Source organism: Dermacentor andersoni, chromosome 5 (assembly GCF_023375885.2).
Source record: "Dermacentor andersoni chromosome 5, qqDerAnde1_hic_scaffold, whole genome shotgun sequence".
Classification (NCBI taxonomy): Eukaryota; Metazoa; Arthropoda; class Arachnida; order Ixodida; family Ixodidae; genus Dermacentor; species Dermacentor andersoni.
In genome coordinates this window covers 44,427,429-44,453,079 of record NC_092818.1, presented here as the reverse complement: position 1 = coordinate 44,453,079, position 25,651 = coordinate 44,427,429, and the positions used below count along the sequence as shown (strand labels likewise).

At 45.7% G+C, this 25,651-nt stretch overlaps 1 protein-coding gene across 1 annotated transcript in view; it reads left to right on the top strand.

The window, feature by feature from the left end:
* Positions 1-25,651, top strand: part of LOC126530024 (cytoplasmic dynein 2 intermediate chain 1) — an 82,701-nt gene that overhangs the window by 20,434 nt on the left and 36,616 nt on the right. Inside the window, exons 3-17 of the mRNA XM_050177489.3 lie at positions 3,234-3,410; positions 4,698-4,771; positions 4,970-5,037; positions 6,933-6,963; positions 7,123-7,212; positions 7,617-7,814; positions 9,403-9,563; positions 11,071-11,194; positions 12,097-12,208; positions 13,480-13,571; positions 15,007-15,130; positions 16,085-16,161; positions 20,167-20,240; positions 20,314-20,389; positions 22,046-22,169. Coding sequence (XP_050033446.3) covers positions 3,234-3,410; positions 4,698-4,771; positions 4,970-5,037; positions 6,933-6,963; positions 7,123-7,212; positions 7,617-7,814; positions 9,403-9,563; positions 11,071-11,194; positions 12,097-12,208; positions 13,480-13,571; positions 15,007-15,130; positions 16,085-16,161; positions 20,167-20,240; positions 20,314-20,389; positions 22,046-22,169 — 1,602 coding nt within the window. The remainder of the gene's footprint in view (positions 1-3,233; positions 3,411-4,697; positions 4,772-4,969; positions 5,038-6,932; positions 6,964-7,122; positions 7,213-7,616; positions 7,815-9,402; positions 9,564-11,070; positions 11,195-12,096; positions 12,209-13,479; positions 13,572-15,006; positions 15,131-16,084; positions 16,162-20,166; positions 20,241-20,313; positions 20,390-22,045; positions 22,170-25,651) is intronic.

Sequence of the window (25,651 nt, the reverse complement as noted above, 5' to 3'; positions counted from 1 at the left end):
ATGAGCACACCGATCTACGAAGAGTCAGTGTGTGACACGCAACATGTACTTCTTCAAGCGCCGAGAATAGTGGATACCCTGATTGACTTAAGGAAGTTTGGCAACCTACAGAAGCTCCTGCGCGTCACCGCCTGCATATTTCGATTTGTGGATCGATGTCGTCGTATTCAAGCATCGTTCGGTAGAACTATTTCGACAGAGGAGTTAACACGGCTGAAATATTCTGGATCTGTCGTGTCCAGCTCGAAGTATTCACGAATGACATTGAACACCTTCGGCTTAGAGACACTGACCAGAAACACTCCGTACTGCGAGATCTCCACCCTTACCTTGATCACAGCGGGCAGCTTCGACTTGGTGGCCGACTTGAAAGAATGAACGCTAAGTATGACGAAAAGCACCCGGTTATTCTACCGCAAAGGCATCCCTTCACGGCCTTAGTTGTTACTGAGGCTCACTGCACAGTTTTACATGGCGGTGTGGCAAGCACTATGATGCAGATTCGACAACGTTACTGGGTTATACGTGCTCGACAAGAAGTTAAACGGATCGTCAATGCTTGCTTTCTCTGCAAAAATACAACGGCAAACCTGTAAAGGTGCAATTTGCGCCAATGTGAAGACAGGCTTCTCGCATTACGGCCGTTTGAAATTGTGGGATTAGAATTTGCAGGCCACTATATGTAAAGCAACATAAGACTGATGGAGTTACATACAAAGCTTATATTCCATTGTTCACATATGCGACCACGAGAGCTGTGCACCTTGAATTCACGAGTGGAATCTCTACAAGCTCCTTCTTACAAGCGTTCCGCAGGTTTTTGGCTCGTAGAGGAGTGCCCGCAACACTGTACTCCGATAATGCTCTCGCATTTAAGAGAGCATCGCGAGACCTATGGGACAGGTGGAACACCATGAAGAGCTCTCCATTTGCATCTTTGCTCTTGACGCGTCGTATAGAATGGAAATTTATTATGCCAGGTGCGCCTTGCTGGGGCGGCTGGTGGGAGAGACTTATCCGATCAGTCAAATCATCTTTACGCAAAGTGCTGGGAAATAGCAAGCTCAACAGCGAACAAACTGAAACTGTACTGCTGGAGGTAGAGGTGGTTATCAATTCGAGGCCCTTAACCTATTCATACACGGACGCTAGAGAGCCCTCTCCACTATTTCCTGCTCATTTTCTGGTCGGGCGCTCATTTGTTGCCTCTTCAGAGCGAACCATCAGTGACGACGAAGCTCGAAGTGCACAGGCTACGCGACGTGACCTCAGCAAGAAGTTGCGATACCACCAGAAGCTCGTGGACCACCTGTGGATCCGATGGAAGAAAAAAATACCTCCTCGAGCTGCGGGCACTTCACGTCTACCCATCGCATCCTAGTAGCAGTCTACAAGTAGATAATGTAGTACTCATCGAGGAACTTAACATCTCTAGAGGTGTTTGGGCACTGGGACGAGTCGTGGACGTCTTCCCTGGTTAAGCTCGAATAATCCGAGCCTGCCGTGTGAAAGCTCAAGATGGCAAACTTATGAGGCCAGTGCAGAAATTGTACGAGCTTGAATTGGACAACGCTACTGGGGGGCGGGAGTATGTAGAAAAAGACGAATAAACGGGGCAGACGGGCACTGCAAAAAGAGAAGAAGAAGTTGGAGCAATGAGTAGCTCTTTGTCTGGTTTCTTTGCGTCTCGTGAGTTTTATACGGTGTATATAAGGGTCAGGAATACCACCGAAGGCCATTTAACGTGCAACCGAAGCGCCCACGGCACATGGGCGTCTATGCGTTCCAACTCCGTCGGAATGCGGCCACCGCCACAGCTGGGAATCAAAGCAGCGACTTCGTGCTGTGCAGTGGAATGTCATCTTCGCGGTTGGTGGCCAAATAAAGGGGCGGACAAATGCGACTTTGGTGACCGCGGCAAACGTATACTCTCCGCGTTTTGCGATTTACGATCGCGGCAAAATACAATACAAAACAGGAAAAGAAGCTAAAATTTGTAGCTAAATCACGCTTCTACAATACGAAAAAAAAAATCCGTTCTTAACGTTGGAAGAGGCTTGATAAGCCAGAAAAGACGCAAGATGGAAAGACGCGACGCCGCCTTGAAATTCCCGCGCCAGTTTCCCGTGACACACATTTTGGCGGCGTCTGCCCGGGCCTACTTAATTTTTTCTATCGATAATTATTGGCTAAGGTCTGTTGTAAATGTACCTGAGACAACATTCAGCGAGTGAAAAAAGTTTAACTATGCCACAGCGGCTAAAAGAAATTGAAAACAACCTGAAACAACTACAACAACGCACGGTTGTACCGTCACGCTGGCGTACTACGTCCTCGCATTATGCAGTTGGATAGTGCATAAAGCAGGCTTGATTAGAATGGTTACGATTAATCATAGAAGTATTCTGCAGCGAACTGCTCTTACGACGTGTGCATACTACAGTACTTGTATGTATATATATATGACCAATATTGCCGCCAGTCACGCGGAAAATTTGCGTGTATTCGCGGACTTGTTTCACGCTAGGAAAGGCACATTCATGTAGCATGTATCGAGCAACGGAAAGCTGTATCGGGAGTGTTTTATGTTGCTCTACAATTTTCTCACGGACTCTTTTAATCTAACTATAATATTTGATAAGCTGAATAATTATTTATTTAGATTAATTAGGTGATTAGGTAGAATGCAAAAAAAAGTACTCGGAGTTTCTTCAAGCAATGGCAAAGAACATTACCTGTTTGGTTATGTGGAATTTGTATATTTTAAAATTTTGGTGCATGATAATTGGGACAGAGAGAGAGAGAGAGAGCGCGCGCGCGCGCGCGTGTGTGTGTGTGTGCGTGTGCGTGTGCGTGTGCGTGTGCGTGTGTGTGTGCGTGTGCGTGTGCGTGTGCGTGTGTGTGTGTGTGTGTGTGTGTGTGTGTGTGTGTGTGTGTGTGTGTGTGTGTGTGTGTGTGTGTGTGTGTGTGTGTGTGTGTGTGTGTGTGTGTGTGTGTGTGTGTGTGTGTGTGTGTGTCGTAAACAACGTCATATCCGCCTGCAACTGTAGCTTTATCTGCATAAGATTAGTCAGCGTTTTTGCACGTATACTTGCCCGGGGTTTGGCGTTTCGAGTGTTTCGCCGAGTAAGGTGCGGCCGATCCTGGAAGCAGGGCAGTACTTAGAAAACCGCGTTGATCGCGGAAGAATGGTGACTTGAAGCAGAAAGAACAGTGACCACCGTAATTTACAGGCTCATCGCCAGCGACGTCTCGGAAAAAGCAGTCGTCGCACGTGAGCAAAATTGAAAAGCCCGATCATCAAGAACGCAAGAGTCCCTATGTGACAGGAGGCACGTCTCACAAGACGTCGAAATCTCGGCCACAAAAAATTGCTGTTTCAGAGAAGGAGAATGCGCAACCTCCAACACGTGAGTATTACAAGCGATGACACAGTTGTCTTCTTTGTTCTTAGTCGCCGATATGTATAACTGATGGTATTTGATCCCCCAAAACGACACAATTGTTACGCTAAACGCCGTATGGTGGGGTCCCAGACTACGCAATGGCATCCTCAGTAAGCTCTGGGATGTCGGCATCAGGACATTCGTACGTCTTAAGGATGTCCTGCACTAATCCTAAAAGGCTCATGATCAAATGCATCTGTCCGTCCCAAGTAGATGCTGAGAAAATGCCATATACATAATTGTAGGACTACTCTAGGATGATATCAGGACGTGCTCCAAGGCACTACTCTTTGAAACTGTAATTAGAGGGCAATTCATAATTTACAAATTGGGTTACTATGTACATGACGGAGCTTGGATGTGAGAAACCATATTGTAGGACTCCGTTTCGATATTTGTGCGTTTTCGTGTGCCCTGAAATCTCAGAAATTTCGCATCTTTGCTCCTTACGGCCATTAAAAAGCAGTTTGGTATCAGACGAACTACCTCAGGGGCAGTACCACATATGCACTTAAAGCAGGATGACCTTCGGGACCTGCTTTTGTTACTCCAAGAGAACCGTCAGTAGAAAGTGTGCTTTGCACACCACGACCAATATAATAATAATAATAATAATAATAATAATAATAATAATAATAATAATAATAATAATAATAATAATAATAATAATAATAATAGCGTGCCCTTGTGCCAGTTGTATTTCATTCTTGGTTATACTCAATTTTGTTCGGGCAACATAAAGGTCCCGAATAAACACTTGCCGAAGCAACTGATAATATCCTGCTGAGGATGTTGCTCGGATATATGTAATGCTAGGTTTGCGATAAGTCCTGCGGTAGAGTAGCTTAAAATTCACCGTGGGCATGGGGCTGTACACGTCTTCAGTACGTCCCATAACAAGCTAGGGTGTTTGAATTTCTCCGGGACACATGTTTTGTGTTGTCTGTGGTGGTTCCGGAATAATTTCCCCCACCTTGGAAACACGCATCCTAACGCACGAGCGTATATTCGTGCTCCGCCCGCATCGAAAAGCAGTCGCCGTGGCCCGCGAACGGGCCATGCTGGGGCTTTCCGCTACAGCCACCACGGCGGTTATATCTCAGGTTTTCCGTTTGTACAGGTGCGAAAGTGCAGAAGGTGTATTCATCTTTCTTTTTTCCAAATTACAACATCGTGTAGTTCGAAAGGCAATTCAATTCGTGCTGCCAAGTGAAATGAATTATTTTCTTCCTCTCCTTTTTCCTGAGAAAGCGACCACCACCGTATCAAAAAAGTCGCGGACGGTCACAAGACAGGAAACTTATTCCGCGGAACAGTTGCAGCAGGTGAGTAACCTTAACGTCCGTACCTTCTCAACTTAATTGGCGTCTGTATTGCACGTTCGCAAACAACGCTACCGCTCAGTATTTTGTGCGACGTTTGCTTGCTTTATGAACATGTGTGACTGCGCTAATTACATGCACGCTTAGGTTATCGTAGCGGCTTGTTTCTTTTTGTCTTGGAACTGGAGCGGACGTTCGCAGGCTGGCTCGAGGGAACCGGCGAGGGCCGTGGAAGTTGCCATGGAAACTGAGCAGGGAATCGACGATGCGTAAGTATCTGAGCGATATAGGCTAGACGGGAAAGCTGCCTTGAAGGGTTGTAGCCGAAAAAAGCTTGGCTGCGTTTTGTTGCGCGGACGTCCTAGCTGTGTGACATTGAAGCTTCTGTTCTGATAGTCGACTTCTGCTTAGTCTGTCAAGTTCATTACACTGTCGTGTAGGTTGAGGCGGAATCGTCTGCCATTGTTCTAAAGATCAGAGGCTCTGCTCGATTGAGATTGCGTGTGAGATCGAGAATACGAGATTGCGATGCATCGAACTCGCATTTCTATGTACCGAGTAGCTATTAACGCCATCTGTACCTGAATATTGTTTCGTTTAACAGTTTCGTCTGCCAATCTTGACGCTAGCCTGCACCGATAGTATGTGTAAATGAATAAATACGCTGCTGAGCCTCGGGTGGGTATTGTTCTGTTTGTGCCACATCGTACACTATAAGAAAAGTTCAAACCATTTGGGACTTATCTTGTCCCCAAACAACAATCGTGATCTATCTTGCGTAATTTCCTTGCCTTTAACGCTGTGCGCCCGGTACTTTCAGGTTATGAGAGGCATGCGCGTTATCAGCCTGACAGAACATACTAAACGGGAAATTGGCGAGTGCAGTGTTCTCATGAAAGGAAACGCAAGCAAGACAGGTGACGATTATCATTGCGATTAGCATTATTTTATACTTACTTCTTCGTTACACCATCGTCGTCACTGTGGGGTGTATACAGTCGTCGTCATGCCTTCATGTTCATGGGTGATTTTTTTTTATTGAAATGATTATTAAGAGAAGTTGGCGCCTTTATATGGAAGCACCGGCTACTCCTTGTCGCTTAGGAAAGGGAGCAAATATGCGCAAAACGAGTGAATAATGTCACAACTATGGCACTCATTAGAAGACCAGATGTATAAAAACAATGCAGTCCAACAGGAGATGAATGACAAAGATTTGTGCATGACTTCAGTATACATACGCAAATATAAAGTCAGATATTTTGAATGGCCAAAACACACAACGGAATTATTTGCACGTAGCATAAAGAGCACGATCACCACGTAAATCAAGACTGAACACGTTTATATCACTCATTTGGCTTATTAGGACACACTGAAATTTAATATTTCCCCAAAATGTTTGTGCCTTCGAAAAACTTTTTCAAAGCAACAAGTTCTCTTTTCCGAAGGCCCACTGTTGTCAATATAAGAAGCATGTTATTTAGAGTGAATGTTCTTCTGTCTAAAAGCAACAAATTTGCTTGCAATACCCTTCGTGGTGAATCATATTCAGTGTAGTCGAGGAGGAGATGGTGCACATCCTCTCGATGGCCACAAGAACAGTGCGGGCCAGAGGCACGTTTTATCCCGTATAAAAAGTTCCGCTTAAATGCATGCAGTACCAAGCCGCGAGCGGTGCACTATTGTGGCGAACTTACTGTTTTTCTCTCAGGTTTGACGGAATCGGTAGGCTTACACATGGGTCTATAACGTATAACTCCGAGTTCTTAAGATTGCTTATCAAACCAGATAGTTTTGCTGAGACGGCAGGATGTCCGTTTCAGGAGCAGACAGATTTCACTGCGCAAAAGAGGATTAGTAATTGTCTCTGCGTTATTGTGCGCGTTATGATATGGGTGATTTCGGCAAACGAGTGTCATAGAAAAGTGGGCCGATACCGGAGATAGTGTAGGTCGCATACAACCCTAGCAACGGAAGTCCCAAAATTACCACTGCAGGTTTTAAATAAACGTAACTTCTTCTGCAATACAATGTGTCGCTATACGTAGCTCGAATGATAATCGCATTACCGTCTACAGTCAGCGAACAAATGTGCACATAATGACTTTCAGGCTTTCGGAATAATCGGCTGTTGTTTATTTATTTCTCTTCCTTTTCACAGACGAGCTTCATCGTCTCATTCCGCAGAAAAGGTGAATAACTGTGTCACTTTAGAAATCGACGCACTGCATTTTTTTGCACTCCACCGTTCTTCAGTGATATCCGAAAACACAACAATGGCATAATTCCTGCAGTGCTACCTAGTCCTCTTTTGAAGTTGTTTCATCTAGCCGCTGCGACTATATTTTCAGGTTATCCCTGAGTCCTCAAAGTCAGAAACGTCCAGGACGAGGCATTCTTCAGTCGCAGATGACGGGTACAGTTACGACGACGATTTCGAGGTAACGATAGCTTTATTTATTTATTTGTTTGTTTCAAATGGTCCCCACCCTCTCAGCAACGGTGACGTGTGGGAGTGAAAAAATAAGAACCAAACTGCAGAGTGCATAAAAATCTACGAAATATGCAGAGACATCGAATGCGACCCCCTACCCCCTTCCCCAAGAGGAAAGAAAGAAAGCAAGAAACGACAATTACTCTCAAGGCATGCCGTTGTTATATGCATTGTGTGCATAGAACATGGCCGGGTTGGGGAATGTAGTTCACCTACTGACTTAGCCGACCCACCTGCCACCCGACCTCTTTTACCTACCTGGCGATAGGCAAACAATTTTTTTTTAAGCATTGCATGTCAAAGAGATGCTTTAGACCAGTCCAATTCAGCGCTATATTGCATTTATTTCAGGATTACGAATCCGACTTTGAAAATGACGACGCAGTGGACGACGAAAGTAGTGCGAGCAGCGCCCTCAGTGACAGCAGCAGTGACGTCAGTGACAGCACCCCCGCAAACGGAAACGATGAAGTGACGTCAAGCGAAGGTCCCCTGCTACCGACGAATGATAAACTGACAACGCAGGAGTACAGTGAAGTCAACTCAGAGGTGAAGTCTATGCTCCATTTCACGCCCAGCATGGCGACGCTACGAAGGCTAGACAGACTTCTCTTAGAGCTCGACTCACAGAAATAGTGCGCCTCAGTTGTCAGGAAGGTATACGTACGCGTCACGTAATTACACGTGCCATTAGGTCTCACACCTTCGTTTTGCAGGACATGGCGTGTTTATCACATGGAAGGCGTCGGAGATTTTAACCCGTATATACCGCCAAACGAGCGCAGTGACACGTTTCTGCCACCAGTGGCCAAAGCGCAGCACTTGCGTCCGCGACCAAAACATAGTGCGTCGCACAGGCACGTAACGCTGTGAGCAGCGCCGCTCGTGGCAGCAAATGAAAATGTTGCCAGGCAGGGCGTTTATGTACGTGATTCAGTTTCAGTTTATTGTTCATTGAAGATACACAGTTGGTTGTTAGTAGTAGTATAGAGGCGAGGGTCCCAAAGTCAAACGACTGCAGCGGGACCTTAGGTCGAGAAATTAAGCGATGTACTAAGGGAGAGAGCCAAGGCAACAGCCAGACAGGAACGAGAAGCAAAAATTAACAAATTTAACCGTTGTGTGTGAAAATGTTTATGGATCAACATCTTTTTATTTAAAAAGGAAGTAAAGAAAATGCCGCCGGAAGCGGAGAATAATTCCGTGTATATTGAATGACGCTTCTACCGTTATCAATCGAGCCGCCTGACTTAGCCACTTCTCTGCTGTGCTAATGTGGGCATTTTTCTAACCTTCCGCAGTGGACGCTGTACGTCTAGAAGCGCAGTGTCCTGCGCGCTACGCCGTTGTACGGGACTGGGGACCACGTATCGTTATAAGCAATTTCCCAAATGACAACACGAGTCGATTTTGGCACTTAAATTGGTAGAGCAGTAAACGAGGGATCGAAAAGAACTGCGATTGTTCCGCAAGTATATATATATATATATATATATATTTATTTATATATTTCTCTATAATTCTTCCAAAGCTAATTCAAAATATACTAATACAAATATTTATTTTACACTTTCGCTTGTTTACGTGTCCTTGGCAGTGTTCTTCCGGCGCTTCTGTCATGCGCGAGTCCATTTGATGAGGTTCCTTGTTTGCCAAGTAAAGGAGAAGGGTATCTCACAGGCGCACCTGTGAGGTACACCTTATTTCAATTCTCTTTTGCGGGTTTGCGCTTCGTTATGGTGAATGGTGGGCATAATTCACATTTGTACTAGTAAAGGTACCTCCCCCCTCATTTTCATAGAACATCTACCTTGGATTGCCCCCCCCCCCCCCCCCCCCCATTGCAAGAAAATCCTGGGTACGCGCCTGGCGTCGCATAATAACTGATACGTGATTTGACGTATTTTACGCCCACAAGTAGTTCTAATAAATGCGTTAGTTATCCCGTAGGAATGAAGCGTAGCAAAGAAAAGAAAACTGCACTGCGACACGTGTGGAGTGATACTTTTGACCGCGCTACTTGCATGCGTAGCTTCCATAGCGTTGCCTGCTGTAAGTGTGCAAGAGAATATAGAGGCAACATTACGCTAACGCGAGACATGTCGCACTTTCAATCATCTCGGTGAATTCCTTGCAGAAACTAAAACAGCAGTCCCACTGGAAATCCGAGCCGGTTCTCGATGTGGATGCGAAACCGCCTGCTCCGCTAATGCCAACTTCCTTCTCGACGTACAGTCTGGTCAGCTATCTGACGGCTCAGAAGAAAGAAGAGGACAAGAAAGTGCTCAGCAAAGCGCAGTGCGTTGTCCGATACTCCAGTGTTCAGCATGCCCGTGCTAAATCGGAGTTCTCTTTGCCTACATATAGTCAATAGTTTGACGAGAGCTCTTTTGATCTGGTAGCACGTTATAAAGATGCGTAAAATGACTGGCGAAAGCCAAGAATGGGAAAGTTCCGGAACCCAGACGAGTTCCTTGTTCATAATGCAGCGGACGGAGTGCTGTAGACATATATATGTAGCACATGACGTAGGGAGCAGAGTTACCTCGCCCCAATTTATCTTCGCTCATCACGTCAAGCGCTATGTATACAAAGTGATTACGACACCGCGACCGCCGCATTATGAACTGAGAAGTTACATCGGTTCCGAAACAGTAATAAAATTTCGACTTGGGTAGCCGCCTTAATTTTTTGCTCTTTTCTGGTTACTTCCCCGTGGTTGACGTCGTTCGGTAGGGTTCTTGCCATAGGCTCAGCGGTGATTTGACACAAGGTGCCCGTCATTAGCAATGATGATAGAACTTTATCGGAAGCAGATGACGTTGTTTGGCCGCCTTCCCTGAGGGTGACTTTCTCAGTCCAGGAAGCTATGTGACCTGGCCATCTGCCTTGCCCTGTTCACCAGCTGACGCTTATAATCGGGGTTGAGGTTGGCGAGCTGGGTCTTCTACTGCTCCGGTGTGGGGTGGACGGTAAGGGAGGGGGGGGGGGGGGGGGCGTAGAGATGTCTTCTGAATTAGTACATCGTGGTGGGAACGCGGTCATTTTCTCCCAGATAGCGGGAGAATCTGTTCAGTACCATGCACTCGAACACAGCTTGCCCGCACACGAAGTATGAATGTACGGATGGGACGTAGGTTTTGAATGCCGAGATACCTGTTGGGTTTTGGCAGCATGGTCACTTCGGCGTATTTCCACAGGGTGGGGCCGCCCGTGTCCCACGCTCATGTCGATGTGTGCGATGAGATTGTCTATTGCTTTGTCGACAAAAACTGCGTAATGTTTCGTTTTTAATCGCGTCTCCATCCGGAACCTGCTCCTTATAATTAATAAACAAAAATACTTCTCCGATGGCAGGATTTGAACCAGAATCCCCATTCGCAATATCAGCGTGCTGTAGCCACGAGGAGAAAGGCGCAGTCTTCCTAACATATGCCTAATTCTCAACGTTACAGCTCTTAGGTCGTGACACTTTGAGGCGACTGAAATGCTCATTGAGGCGTATGGACGCGTGATCGCCTCTAAGAGTGCTTCATTGTTAATTTCTGCCATTGCCGTTCTTCGCTCGGCGTGGCAGCTGGCGCTCGGAGATCATTTGAAACCATCACTTGCGCTATAGTGAAGCGATAAATAATGACAAGTTTGTCCAAACAAGGGTTCGCTTATACACCAATCGCCAAACTGCGTGAGATCTGAGTGAGCTTTTCAAGCACTGTACTGCGGCATGTGTTCGGTTTTTAGAATAGCGAAAAGACAGCGCCAGTGCCCGAGTGACACACGTGGCTCTCAACCGCGTGCTCTGCAGACAGCGGGCTAAGGACGTCCTGGAGATGGTCTCCCTGGATACCATGACGTACCAGGTGTTCGACGTCCCGCCTGTCACCTATGACGTGTACATCTCGACATTCGGCCGGGCCGACGCCAAACAGGTACACGTTGGCATGTGAGGAGGACAGGAAAGACACAAAGGACAAAGTGACACTAAAGAGAAAAAAAGTATTTGAGCGGCATTTGTAAATTACCATTCCCCAATAATACATGTTTTAAGGTTTTAAAGGTAGCACTGTAACTCGCACGGAACGGAACGAAAGACACAATACGGGGGATGAAACGCCGGCATTTAAACTGAGTGTTTTATCAGGTAAACATGTCTACGTGCCTTTGCGAGTTACAGCGCTACCATTAAAACATGCTTATATTAAATTTACGGTTCTTCCTGACACAGTACTAAAGAAACCATTTCCTTACCTTGAGAGGAGCCTCGTTAAGCCAGAAAAAGGCGTAAGAAACGACAGACTGGTGGCGACGCCACCTCGAAGTTACCGGAATAACTGGGCGTGACGTCATGAATTTGACGGCACCTAATCGGGCCTGGATTACCTTTTTCTCGCTAACGGTGAAATACATTGTATTTTTAAAAAAGCCAGAACCTAAAACTGGCAAGCTTCCAGTTTCGAGAACTTGTGACGTTACACTGAAGTAACGGCGGTGGGGTTTCGGCGCGAGCGATAATTTAAAAAAAATGTCGAAGTTCGACCTGATTTTCTCTTCTGATAATCAACCTGTCGCCCTTAAAATTAACGAAAACGAAGTTTTGAAATAATAATTTATCAGTTCAAAGTGATTCAGCGTTTCTTTATAACGTTTAACGCGCACCGAAATTACAGTGCGCGAGCATCTTTGCATTCCGCCGAGAGAGCAATGCGGCAAGCATGGCCGGGAACTCTCGACCTTGTACGTCCGGCTTGAACACACCAGAGAAGTAGTGCAGGACGCAGTACGCTTGGCTCGTGCGGCACCTTTGGTTCTGCGCTCGCTCTTGCACGTACAGGTGCTGATCCAAACCGAACTCGGCGATGAGGAAGAGTGCCAAACAGACAACATCGAGCTCGAGGAGAAATGGACTCAGCAGCCTCCTCACGACTACAAGGGCTTTGGCGGAGGTAAGAGCACAGGTCGCGAACGCTCTTCTAGAGAAGGAACGGCAGAATCACTGTTGACTCCACGCCCAGTGTTGACGGCCTGGCACGGTGTTTCGTCTTGCCTTTCCCTCCTGACGAGCGAATTATCACTTTAGGCAGTGGCTGATCATGGTTTTCGGGCACCGTTGTCTTGTGGTCGAACGATTTCACGGTTTGACCGCCACATTCTACGAAGATGGCACTACTTCACATATAGGCAAACCTTATGGCAAGTTATGTGTGGTAACTCTAAAATATTGACACGTGTACTTCTTTATCTTTATCGGGCGACCACGTTTCACCGCTTAACAAATGTTATCACGCAGCGTAGGACGCGCCTGCATGTATCGGAAGTTTCTGGAATGTTATCGATGGTTCCATTCGCTGTCTGTGACCGAACCTTGTGTAATCTGATTGCATGTATGCGCGACGCGAATAATGTAGAACTTTGTGGAAGACACGCGGGTCCCAGCTATTACTCTGGAACATTCGACGACTGATGTATAAAAGCCGACGCGCTTGACCCGCTGATCAGATTTTCGACGATCGCGGACTGTGTTCGCCGCTGTCGCCGTTCATTGAGTATAGCGTGTTTTCTGAGGGCACAAGTTCGCCCAATAAAACGCTAGTTTCGTCTTTCCCAGTTTGGCTGCTTTCCTCACCGTCACTACTACGTGACAATATGCTTAATTAGACCAAAAATGCATTGGCGAAAAGGCAACCCTGTTCGCACACTTCTCCGCCGAGGTCGTTTCAGACTGACACGACTTCTGCAATCACTAACTGCTTGTTTGATATTTTATAGGACTTGTCTGTTATTCCGGTGCGTTATTCTTCTATTTATTTTTTTCACACTTTACAGTATATGGTATGGAGATGTTATGGAATATCTAGTGGGCCGTAGCGTTCCCGCATCATGACAGTAACTGTGTTACTGTGCTCATGCGATAGAAATACCACTGCGTCGAGCCTCACTACGACGAGCACCACTTAAAAAAAAAAAACCTTGATTCACTTCAACGAACAATTAGAACGCCTGTCCAGTGCCAAACTTGTTGTATCTATACATTTCGCTTGAATGAAGTTTCACTTGTGTGATTCGTTTCCCGAGATCCCTCGAACTTCGCTTAAGTGGCATTCTGTTGGTTTTGTTTCTAGTTACATATTCCAGAGTGACGTGATACGGGATACATACTGAAGTGCCGCACGTACAAGTCTGCGTCAGCCAGGCGTTTACGTGCCTCTCCTTACAGGAAACGGAACGCCCATTGGTGGCGACGCTCGGCGCTTGCAGAGTGGCGAAGACGTGATGAACCTGTTGGACTTTCTGAAGAACTCGTCCGACGTGAGTAGGAATAACGCTGCGTGTCTGTAAAGCGCGACAAGGCGTTCGTGAAAGAACACCTCCGCAAAGCTAAATTTGTTCACCTATAGTGTGTGTTCCACCACATTGCCGCTGCAGTCCCCAACAGAGGCGAACAACGGTCAGCATAATCGGGAATTTTATGCGTTGTGTCTTCTAAGAGCTCCTCATTAGGTTTGGCAATTTCGAACAGATCTGCGCAGGGTATGATAGAGCCCTGCACGGGCCTGGTGTGGAAGGAGACCAAAATCTTTGTTGCTCCCTTGGGAACATCAGTGATCCATTGCCTGTGGTGTTACTTTCCCGCTGGAGCGCATGCCTTTTATCTTGATCGTACGATTTGGTCCTACGAGGTCATTTAGCATGCGAATGTGTGTGTGTATGTATATATATATGCGAACAGTCAAATTCACGAGCATACACCATAACATAAACGCACAAGTAGAGACAGACACCCCTGCGTTAGCGATAAAATAATACAATAGCATCGAGAGTTGCCCTAGTGCAATCGCAAAAGCGGTAACAGGAATATAATTTGAAGAGCGGTTTCTTGTGTAATTTATTTTTCCTTACGCAGAAACAATGTTTTGTAGAAAAGAAAAAAAGTTAGAACTTTATGTTTCTTTTTCTTTTTTATTTGCTAAACCACGTGTCACTTCAGCTTTGCATAGAATGTCTTGGACCATGCAATACATAATGTTCGCGCGTGTTCGAAGGCATGACTAAGGCCCTTTCATGAGCGGGCCCGAGTCCGGCCTGGGCCCGTGGCTTCAAGCCCGAGCCCGACCCGTGCCTATACATTAAGCGCTGGCGATCTCGTCTGCACAGTATTAGACAGCACCCCTCCCTGGCCCTGAAAAAAAAGCTGAAAGTTCAAACCAGACGCCGAGCACCTTGCCTCTCCAGGACGCCCAAGACCAGCCACAGAGCCGCAGTCACGCGTACAAATGCCTCTTCGCAGTGCGTGCTTCGTCACTCACTATATGACTAATCATCCAATGCGGAAGGTACAACGCCGCAAGAAACAAAGTGGTCACAGTGCTCCATTTAAGTGTGGGCCAAAACAACATCGGGAAAAGAAAGTACGTGGAGCTGAGAGTGCATTTAGAACCTGAAGCTAAACACACGGGTGGCGGAATAACGAGCTCACCATAACCAGAGGATGTTAACAACATGAAATGCACCTGAATATTCCAGCAGTCTGGCTCGAGTATGATTCAAGTTATTCCTGTTGGAATTAAGAAAGGCTTTGGCTACATGGTTTTCCACAACATGTCTGTAGACTTGTTACGGAAGCTGAAGGGCGAAAAGAATTAAGACGGGGGCGGAAAGACAACCACGGCGACGCCAGCGCTGCTATAGACTAAACACAGAGCTATAGACTCATCACTCTTGTTTGGCGCTTTTCTTCCCACAGCTCATGCTTCGCGTTATTGATGAAGACCTAGCCTGTAAAACGCGGCGAAACCTCAAGCGAGCATCCGAGGTGGACGGCTTCAGCGGCGGCTTCTTGAGGCTGGATCCCCTCACTTTTGCCAAAGGTGGGTCAATACCTTCAGTCTGCACGAATTACGCAGCCTGTTTATTGCCCGCTGGAAAACTCGTAGTCCCAGGTGAAGCTAATGTGCAGTCGTTACCAGTAAAGGCTAAATCTTATTAACGCGATTAGCATTCTTAGCCTACTTCAGCCACTCGTGTCTATCTATATAGACTCGTTACGCCGCTCTTCAATCACGTCGCCGTAATGCTGTCGTCATTCAATTGTCATTATGCCTCCGTTGGCATGTCACCGTCTTTATTGCCTTCTTCGACGTACACTTTTCGTCAAGCATTACTGCCATACCGCCGCAGTCATACATTCGTTGTCAGGCTACCGTCGTCACAAAGTCGTCGTCACTATGACGTCGTTACACCGTGCCCGTAACTTTAGAATTTGCGCCTCATTGTCGTCGTGCCATCGTCCTCATACCGTCGTTCCATTAACGTCATTCGTTATTTGTCATTCCCTCGTCGTCACTACGTCGCTAGCATGCGTCATGCCGTCACGGTCACGGCCGACCTTGGCAAGCGATTGTCACAGCGAAGTCGGCTGATCCCGGAGGCAAAGTATGTCGCATATATAGCCGAAGCAATGGCAATCTGACCACTGTGCAGTTTGTAAACAGAGGCGTCTTCAGCAACGCGGTGTGTCGCTGCATTGCTTGGACGCCAAACGCATTAACGTCGGCAGTCTTCGTGAGATGGACTCCGCCGTGATTTCGTAATGCTAACTTTGTCTAACTGGTCCCGCACCAAGCTTTAGTGGGCCTGAACGATAGCACTCGACTGGCCGCAATGATGGTGTCGTTGGTTTACTACGTGCCTGCAGCGTGAACCAGATCGTTTTTTACCTGGTTCAGCCGAAACCGCTTCTTTTCCCACTGGTCACAGTTTTAAAAGAGCGTACAATCGCTTTGTGATGTAGTCGTTTAAACGTGGAAACCTTTGTATTCCAGGCTCTCCGATCAACTTCGTTCGCTTTTCACGACCGTGTCCAAACTACCTGGTCACAGGCCACGACCTCTCATCCACGGTGAGTTGACCGACGCCCCAACGCCAGCGGCTCATATCAGTAGCCGCTGAATAATTATTGCAATAATACAGTAGTGATTAGACTGTTCGAATTTTGAACATTTTGATTGTAATCTGACATTATTGTTCGAAAAAGAAGGTTATTAAATCTACCTCAAAGTATTTTAGAATTTAAAACTAGATACATAGGTTGAATAATGAGTTCATAATAGCCAGTCAGTATTTACAACAAGAAAGAGGCCTCGGATATCAACCCGAATAGCAAACGTTTTCCTACATTCGTAAATGGGGACTACACTAGATAAAGTAAAAATAAAAATGAAGTAGTGCAGATAAATATTTCGTACTAGTCGCAAAGTCAGTTTGCACAGGGAGGAAAATAAATGTATGCCTCATCAGCGCACACTATAAAACACTATGCGCTCTTAAAAGTGAATAAGGGTGTGAACTGTTGGGTGTAAAAGTGCAGTGTGCGTGTAGGTGACATGTGTGTTGTAACGTGAACTTGCGTAAACACAACAATGAAAACTGCGGGTCCGTAGCAATACTACCTGCAATCACTATATTCGATTCAAAATAACGAATATGCGCGCACCCTTACAGCAATGACGACATATTTTGTCTTTTCTAGAGTTGCTGAAAACAGAAATTAGATTATGGGGTTTTACGTGCCAAAACCACTTTCTGATTATGAGGCACGCCGTAGTGGAGGACTCCGGAAATTTCGACCGCCTGGGGTTCTTTAACGTGCACCTAAATCTAAGTACACGGGTGTTTTCGCATTTCGCCCCCATCGAAATGCGGCCGCCGTGGCCGGGATTCGATCCCGCGACCTCGTGCTCAGCAGCCCAACACCATAGCCACTGAGCAACCACGGCGGGTGCTGAAAACAGAAATTATGCGCAGGCATGCTGTGGGGCTTGTTAAATTTATTGTAATGACGTGCCACAAATTTAGTTCGCCTGTTAACAAAGTTATAAGTTCTAAGGGTGTCCGAATAGGGAAACCACCCAATCGAATTAAATGTCCGTATTCGATAAGGAAGACCTCCGAGTATTGAATTCAGTATTGCATTTTTTAAAATTTCTATAAAGACACCCTTCTCGTGGAGCAGTTTGCTCTAGAGGAACGAGGTGGCGCTTTCGGCGGCGCGCCGCACGTTGCCTCAGCGAAAGCGCACGAATAATAAACCATTACTGTTTCTGTCTTGCTGCTGTGTGATCAGAGAGAGAGAGCGCGTGAGAGAGAGGAAAGGCAGGGAGGTTAACCAGAGGCAAGTTTCCGGTTTGCTACCCTGCACTACGGTGGGGGCTCAGCTGCCCGCTAGAACGCAGTGTGCTCCGTATGGGTGCTGCAAAATGTGGAAGGGTAGAGGGAAGACGTGTGCGGTGGTTGGCTTCAAGAAATTGTGAGCGACATTTTAAGGAATTGAACGAATCTGTGCGGCCAAGCTCGCAGACCCCTGCTACGCCGAATCGTGGCTGACGGCGACTACACCGAATGCGCACGAATATTCGGAGGTGAACGTTTCGTGACGGTCCACAGACTAAGCGAGCGATTACCTGTAATACGTCTTTGCTGCAAGCTATTACAAAGTACAGAGCGTATACGTCGCAAGCCCTTAATTGTGCGCAGCAAGCACAAACCTATTGTAGCTGAGCACACCGGCGAGCGATTAGGCAGAAAATAATCAGACAGCGATGGCACCGATAGAGTCAGAGACATGACAAGCCGCTTCTTCAAAGTGCTCGTCAAATAAAGAACGAAATGAAAGACACACTGATTCTGATTTAATTCATAAGCGGAACGTCTGAACAGCTTGAAATACATTTCTATCCCCGCTTGAAGCCCAAACACCCTACTGCTCGCGCCGTTTGTGCAAGGCATAATGAGCTCTGAAAATGCTAACATGTACTATGAAGCGGTTCCTAAAGCCTCGTGTCACCAAGTCACCGTCTACGATAACCGCCGATCGAAACACAGGTTTGCTGAGCCGCAATAGCGTCGTGTACATCCGTTGTAAACACGGAGGCAATGGAAGCAGCTGAGACAAGCAATGGACGCTTCACCACGTGATCAAACATGGCGGCGCCCATGGGATCGCCGTGAAAAGGGTACATGAAAAGTCAAACATGCCTTTGCGCGGAGTCCGTTTGGTAGAAAAATGAGGCTTACATACATTTATTTGCATATGAGTGTAATACCATTCGCATTTGGACATCCGGACACCGGAAATGTTGGTAGTAAGTAGAAAACAACTGCTTTCAGCTATCTGAGGTACCATGACACGATGGCAGTGATGACAATAAGGTGGTACGATAACGACATTGTTGCGAAATATGGAATAACGTTGGCGTGGTTCTTCAGGATAAAACTGAAAAAAAATTAACTGTAGCTAGGATCCATTAATTTACTTTTCGATAGGTACATGGTCGTCCCTATTATTAGAGTTACATGCGAGTTCTTATCAAGTACAGCATGAAAATATTAAGTTAGAGACATAAAGTAGCGGACTCATTTTTGCATAGCTGTATTCATGGGTATAATGAATGCTCGTTCTTGCTACACTGTTTTTTTTTATTTTCCGGAAAGTCGATTTCGGCGGAATCACTTGTTTAGAGCTCATAAAGTTTGTAATCAGAGTCCCATAAAGCGATTCCAACGTTTATTTAACGCCGTGAATGATAACCGTAGTGCTGACATTTTCATATATGATAGCCTGTGTGTGTTTTATTTAATAGTACTAAATTACTCTTGAGTTATATATATTTTAATTGTTCTTGATTTCTTTTCATCTCTTTTCTTTCTTCACTGTGCGCCAAATTAGAAGGCATGCGGGCTGTTTCTGGGCACATTACTTACACAATTCAATTTAATTCAAATGAAGGAAACAAGTACATCGTCATATGCACTTACAATATTCGCCGACGAATAAAAAGTTTGATACTGCAACGCCACCCACTGTTTAAAAAGAAAATGCAAAACTGGTGATACCGACCAAATAATAAATTCAGGCAACAAATTTGTATATATACTGCCTAAAAGCGAGTGATTTCTGTTGAATGATTGGAAATTATTGAGCGTATGCTGTCTGGCACTGCGTTCGCTGAGCAACTGGTGATCCTTCGAACCAGTGGCGGCTCACCTGCGGCAGATTAATTTGGAACAGTCTTCGCCTCCGTCATTCTCTTTCTTTCGAGACTACAATAAGCGTCGTTATCTCTTGCATTTGAAAGATGGGAAGGTTCGACAATTCGTAGTGGTGAACTCTCGAATCGAATACGCACCGAATAGCTGAAGCTATTCGATTGGTGTTGGAAACTCGGAGTAGTCGCACGCCTCTATCATTATTACCTATCTCGTGATAGAGATGATACTTACACACCAGCGGGTTAAATGCGAGGGATGTGCTGGTTGGAGGCAGGCTTCGCGTTTTTGCCGCCGGTGAGGAGGTAGCTCAAAGGAACACTGGAAAGAATAATTTACCGTGGTATTTTTTCGAGAGAAAGATTACATTCACATGGCCGAGAACGCGTGATTAATATAAAAGAGAATGAATGCAAAAATTTTCTTTTTTTCGTTCAAAATTTCCCTCCATCGAAACTTGATTGCTGGTATGTATTTCAAAGTATAGTTTCATACGTCGGCCGCCTGTGGCGAAGGGAAACTCCGCGAAGCTTGCCACACTGAGCCTTCTGTAGAATGCGCCACGTTGATGCGTTGAATGACTTGCAACTAGAATACACCACAGTGGACACTGTCCAAAAATCGCGACGTCGCGGCGAGCTGGGGCGAAAGTTTCAGGGCGGAGTCGCCATCTGTTTTCCGTTCTTGAGTCTCTTCAAGCCCAGTCCTCCTCTTGTGATAAGCGTGGTAGTTTTGCGACTGAGTAAGCGCAACTCGCCGATATACCGCCTAATATTCCTGTTTAGCGCCTCTTTACGGGCTCTCTATTCTCTCGAACCGTTCTTGTACCTAATTGAGTCTGTCTTTGGTGGGGTCGCAGCCGGATGAAATGCGAGCTCCTGGCGCCACGGTCCTTTGCGTCTGGAACCTCAACAGTCCTTCGACGCCGACGGAGTACGTGGTCAAAGGCCTTTGCTTCGTGCTGCAAACGCGGTCCCGCTCATCGATGCATTGTTTCCATTTACAGCGTGCTCGTCTCAAACTGCCAGGTGACGTGTTGCGACTGGTCTCCTCTGGATGCGGTGTCCCTGGTCACAGGCTCGGTACGTGGCAGCTGCGCGCGCGGAGCTTGAACGCCGTTCAGCATACCGCAGAGCGTTTTTCACCACCGTGGAATGAGAAAGCAAGCACCGGTGATCAGATGAGCGCCCATGTATATAAGCAGTTTTCAACGTCATCTTCTGACGTGACAAGCGCCCGTGCTCCTATTGGAAGGAAATAATGCGCTAAGAACCGCGCAACTTCCGTCCTCTTTATGTACGGCCAGTCGGACAGGTTTTGATGCGAAAACGTTATATGGCTCACGAGGCGGAAAATCCGGCGCTTTTGGCGTTGGCGTGACCAAACGATACTCCAAAAAGGCTGCGGACCCTCGATCATTTTTTAAATGTCTAAGCATTTCTATACTTACCCAACGAGACATATGTCCGCCACGTAAGACAGTGAATGGCTCATACCCCCTTAAGCAATGGCTCATACCCCCTTAAGCAATGGCTCATACCACCGTAAGCAAAATGGCTCGTACCGACGTAAGGCAGAGGCTACAAGCGCTCATCAAAGTGAAGCAAACATTCCGCACATTCATTGAAATCACCCATGCCACTCAGAGAACAGCATACGTTTTAATAAAGAACAAGCTCAAGACAAGCATATTCCCCTCAGGAAATGTAGTGATGGTTTTGCAACAGCTTCGCTAAATTAAACTTAATTCACCTTAATTAACGCCAATGTTCGTGGGTCGAGGGATCAAGGGTCGAGGATTCGAGTGTTTTAATTAATTTCATCTTAATGAACGGTTGCTAATTAACTTCACCTTAATTAACGCCATAGGTCTTGGGTTCAATTGCCGTAATGAACTCTCTCTTAATTAAACCTGCATTATCGCGTTCGCTATCAAATATGATAAGCGAGCGACCGATGTGGGTTGATAATGGTTTATACTGGTAGGATCAAGTTCCATGACATTGATAATATGACACCGGGCTGCGTGGAGATGAGCAAGTAGCACAATGTTTACCGATACTTACACAACTACGAGAAGAGTTTCTGCGTGAATTTTCTTGTTTCGATTGTTCCCTATTGCCTCTAAAGCTTCCAGTCATCTACATTTACACTAATATAACGATTAAATGTCTCAAGTTCACAAATTGCGCATTTTTGAGCAAATACAAGGCGTTACACTTTTCGCGTGACGGGCTAAGGTATACTCGTCAAAGGATGCTTACACATTAAAAACAATAGTGCCGACGATCTCGTCTCACGCGTCATCGAAGTGCGACGCTTACAACGCCACTGGCAACGCTCCTCAACTCGCCAGCGGTGTGAGACGCCTGGTAGCTGCATGGGCGCTGTTTCTTCAGCGCAGCAGATGTTGCCTTCCATGCTGCCATTGAGCCAACATGTCGCACCCGCGTAATGTTGGAACACCGGCCGAGGAGTTCAAACGCAACGCCATACCTTGCTATCGCTGACAATGCTTCGGCTTTGGGGCGAAATTGCCAACCTTTCTTTTTCGCCATAATACGTATAAACCAACCAGCCGAGCAACAAATATAGTGATACGAGAATATGAGTTGAGATGCCTACTGCGTAAATATAATTTCTACGGCTGTAATAATGTCTTCGACCAGTAGTTGTTTGTTACGGTCGACCTATGCAAACACGAAAGCCTATCCGCATGACTGGTTCATTTTTTCCAGCTGGACGGTTCGGTCGAGTTGTGGGACCTCAGGGACAAGTTCTGCCTTTCCAAGAACGTTGTGATCGACGAAGGCTGCCCACAATGTCAAGAGTACAGCATGAAGATGCCAGCGTACTCTACAGGTGGCGTATTTTTTTTTTTTTTTTGAAGTCTTTGTGTGTTGCGGGTAAACTTCGTCGCTGCGACTTAAATCAACAGAAACCTGAGCTAGTTGGTAAGGATTCATAATGCAAAGAAGGACATGCGCAGATGAGTTTTGTGTCTTATTTTTTTTTTCGCCTCAGTGCTTCCTTCAGTTGATAGTCGGCGTTCGTGTTGTCCACTTCTCTTGTGGCCGTGTCTGCACGCCTCACCCCTTCTTTGCATTATGAATCGCTGCAACTAACGACTGCATGGCCACGTCGTATGACCTCCTGAGTTCATCAGCGAAGTTCAGTACGCGTACATTGTTTCCGTAGCACAAGAACCTACGGCGAACACCCCTTTTACACTCCAGGCGCTCTGCAGTTGTTTATTTCAGTTGTCTATTTGCCCCGTTCAATGGGGGCACAGTATGGAGGAAGAGGTCAAGAAAGTTGGCAACCAAGTCCAGAGTAATTTAAAGTGTATGAATAGAGAACCAGGAGTGATCAGAAAGAAAGTGAGAGAAACAGAGATAGTGAAGTGAATTGTACCCAAATAAAGGAGACAAAAAAGATCGTGAAGATTTACAAGGATGAGAAGAAAGAAATCACGAACACCTGTACGTGAACACGAAGAGATGTGACTAGCTATTTCAGGCTCGAGATGGTTGACTAAGGACAAAAACACACCGGCACGAATATGCGCAATTATATGAGGCACGTGTACATTGTAGCCAAAATGCGGAGACCACTCAGCGCATCCTGACGGAATGCGAAGAGATTCGCCCAGTGAGACCCCTTCCGTAAGCGCTTGGATTTATAGTAGACAGAAGCGTCGACCGGTCAGCAGTCGAGATAAGCAAGAGACGTTTAGATTATTGGTGGGAAAAAACCAGGGACTGATACGACCGGGTCAGTTATAAGCACAGGTAGGGGTACAAGGTAGAGAAGCTTTGAGGAAAAGAAAGAAAAAAGATTAGAGATGTACAAAGAAATGCTAGAATGAAAAGCACTTATAGCATGCCTGAGTCACTGAAGCAGGTTAGGTGACTATCTGTCGCCGCCCCGTTTCAAAGGTGATGCCAGTAAGTCGTCATCATCATCATCATCATCATCATCATCATCATCATCTCGTTAGGCCTCGACGTATTCGAAACGAGAAGCGATTTCGAAAACTCCACAATATTATCCCTAATAGTCTGTCGTCAAGGGGGCCTGAGACAGCGAAAGCTGTTACCAGTCATTTGATACAGACGAAGTGAATTCTACAAAGGCAACGCCAAATTCAGTTCGGAGCTGGCGGCTGGGACCGACGGCGTGTTTTACGCAAACTACGTAAACCCGCGTGCGTACGCTAAACTCTATGGGTTGTAGGTTTTACGTCCTGTGCGTGCACATTTCGATCGAGCTTTTCCGCTAAGCCCGCTATTGCGCTAAACAAGCCAAACTAAGATTCTCTATTTAAAAAGGCTGTGCACATTTATTGTATTTGTGAATGCCCATTGAAGGTTCCACTGCACCTTATAATATACGTCTTACTTTCTTGTCATGACCAATTCATCTGAAAGAGGGGGATCAAGCAATATCTCTCTCTCTCTCTCTCTCTCTCTATATATATATATGTATATATATATATATATATATATATATATATATATATATATATATATATATATTTTATCGACCGCAATAAGGGTCCGGCGACATCATCATCATCATTCTCTTAAACACCTGCTTGGGGTATTACATAAGTGGGGGTAGTACATGTACATAATACACAAAAATTGGTCAGTAATACAAAGTGGGGAAAACGTGAGAAGTCATTCAATGAATAAAAAACAGGATATACATGGTCAAACAGGGATCACTAAGACATACTAGAAAAAGAACGTTGCACAGCATACACATGGCGGAGCGAAATACAATTCAAGAACACTTGGGACAGAGAACCAAAATTGAAAAACAAAGCACGATTGAAACGAACAAAAGCAAAGGTGAACTGTAGTGAATACAAGGATTACATAGATTGTGTGGATAATAAATCAAGAAATTTTACCCGATCACATTGGTGGACGATCAATTAGGAAAGTTTATTGTGTTCCGTTATAGCAGCAGGCAAGAATGAGTTGTTAAAGTCATTAGTAGAACCGTGAAGACGCTGGACGCTCAATAAAATGAAAAGACGACGGGAAGTGCGAATCGGCGGGAGAAGAAGCGTTCCATGTACACGCGGAAATGTGTAGTAAATTGTGTGAAATAAACAGAGTAGGGCGATTCGGCGTAGGTATGCTAAAGAATATAGACTGAGTGAGTTCTTCATTTTACTGATGATGTGCTTATAGTCATAATTAGAACATATAAATCGTGCTGCGCGGTTTTGGAGTGCTTCGATGGCGTTAATGAGGTAAATTTGATGGGGGGTTCCAAATACACGCAGCATATTCAAGCTTTGTGCGTACCTATGTTTCGTACGCAAGTTGTCTAACAGAGGGTGGGGACAAAGATAGATTTCTTCTGATGAATCCCAGTGACCTCGACGCGTCTGCTGTAATCTTTATTATGTGTTCTGCCCAGGTTAGTTTTGTGGTAATTAAGACGCCTAGGTGACGATATTCCTGTACTTGCGATGCCGGTGTCGAGTGTAACGAGTATGTGGAGTTAAAGCGTTTTCGAGACACGTGCATAAGTCTACATTTCGAAACATTAAGCTTTATCATCCACTTTGAGCACCAGTTTTCAATTAGGTTTAGGTCATTCTGCAGATGTACGTGGTTATTGATTGGTTAGGTTAGATGGGACGTGGTTAGATTTGGTTATTGATGCTGCGGTAAAGAACGCAGTAATCTGCGAATAGACGGATTGTAGATGAAATTCCGTTAGGTATACGTATGCCGTTGATTCATCTCTTGTGTCGATATTCGTCTCTTAGGCGATAGCGAAGGACACCTGGGGAATTTCCGCGATAGTAATTATAGGAACGCCATCATGCCACGTTCTTTCTTTATCCAATGGTAGCGCAAACATTTAGTCAATGAAGTTTCAGTGTGTATTTATCCTACATTGAAACGTTAGTTTAAGGGATATGAATCGCGGGTTGAAGAATTTTATGGCATGATTTCTATGACAAGATTACCCCTAACGCTAATTAGGTATGCAAACGAAATTTACAGGCTAATCAGAGCAAGCACGGTGGCCTTTCAATATAGCGAATATTAGCAACGTCAGCTTACATTTGGCTCCACTGACAGCCGTGTAGTATTTTGTTCGCAATGTTTTTCCAGCTCTGAGTGATTGAAGCTACACAAAGCATGGGTTTTCCGGGCGCTCACAATTTAGCCACATCAGAGGACGATCTTCAAAGTCAGTGACGGCTTTCTGGAATTGCGCTGAATTGGCATGATACTTTCATTTATTATTACGGCCAAAGCCTTAGATCTATATGTTTCAAGGTCGCGTTCTGAGGTCGCGTTCTAGCATCTACC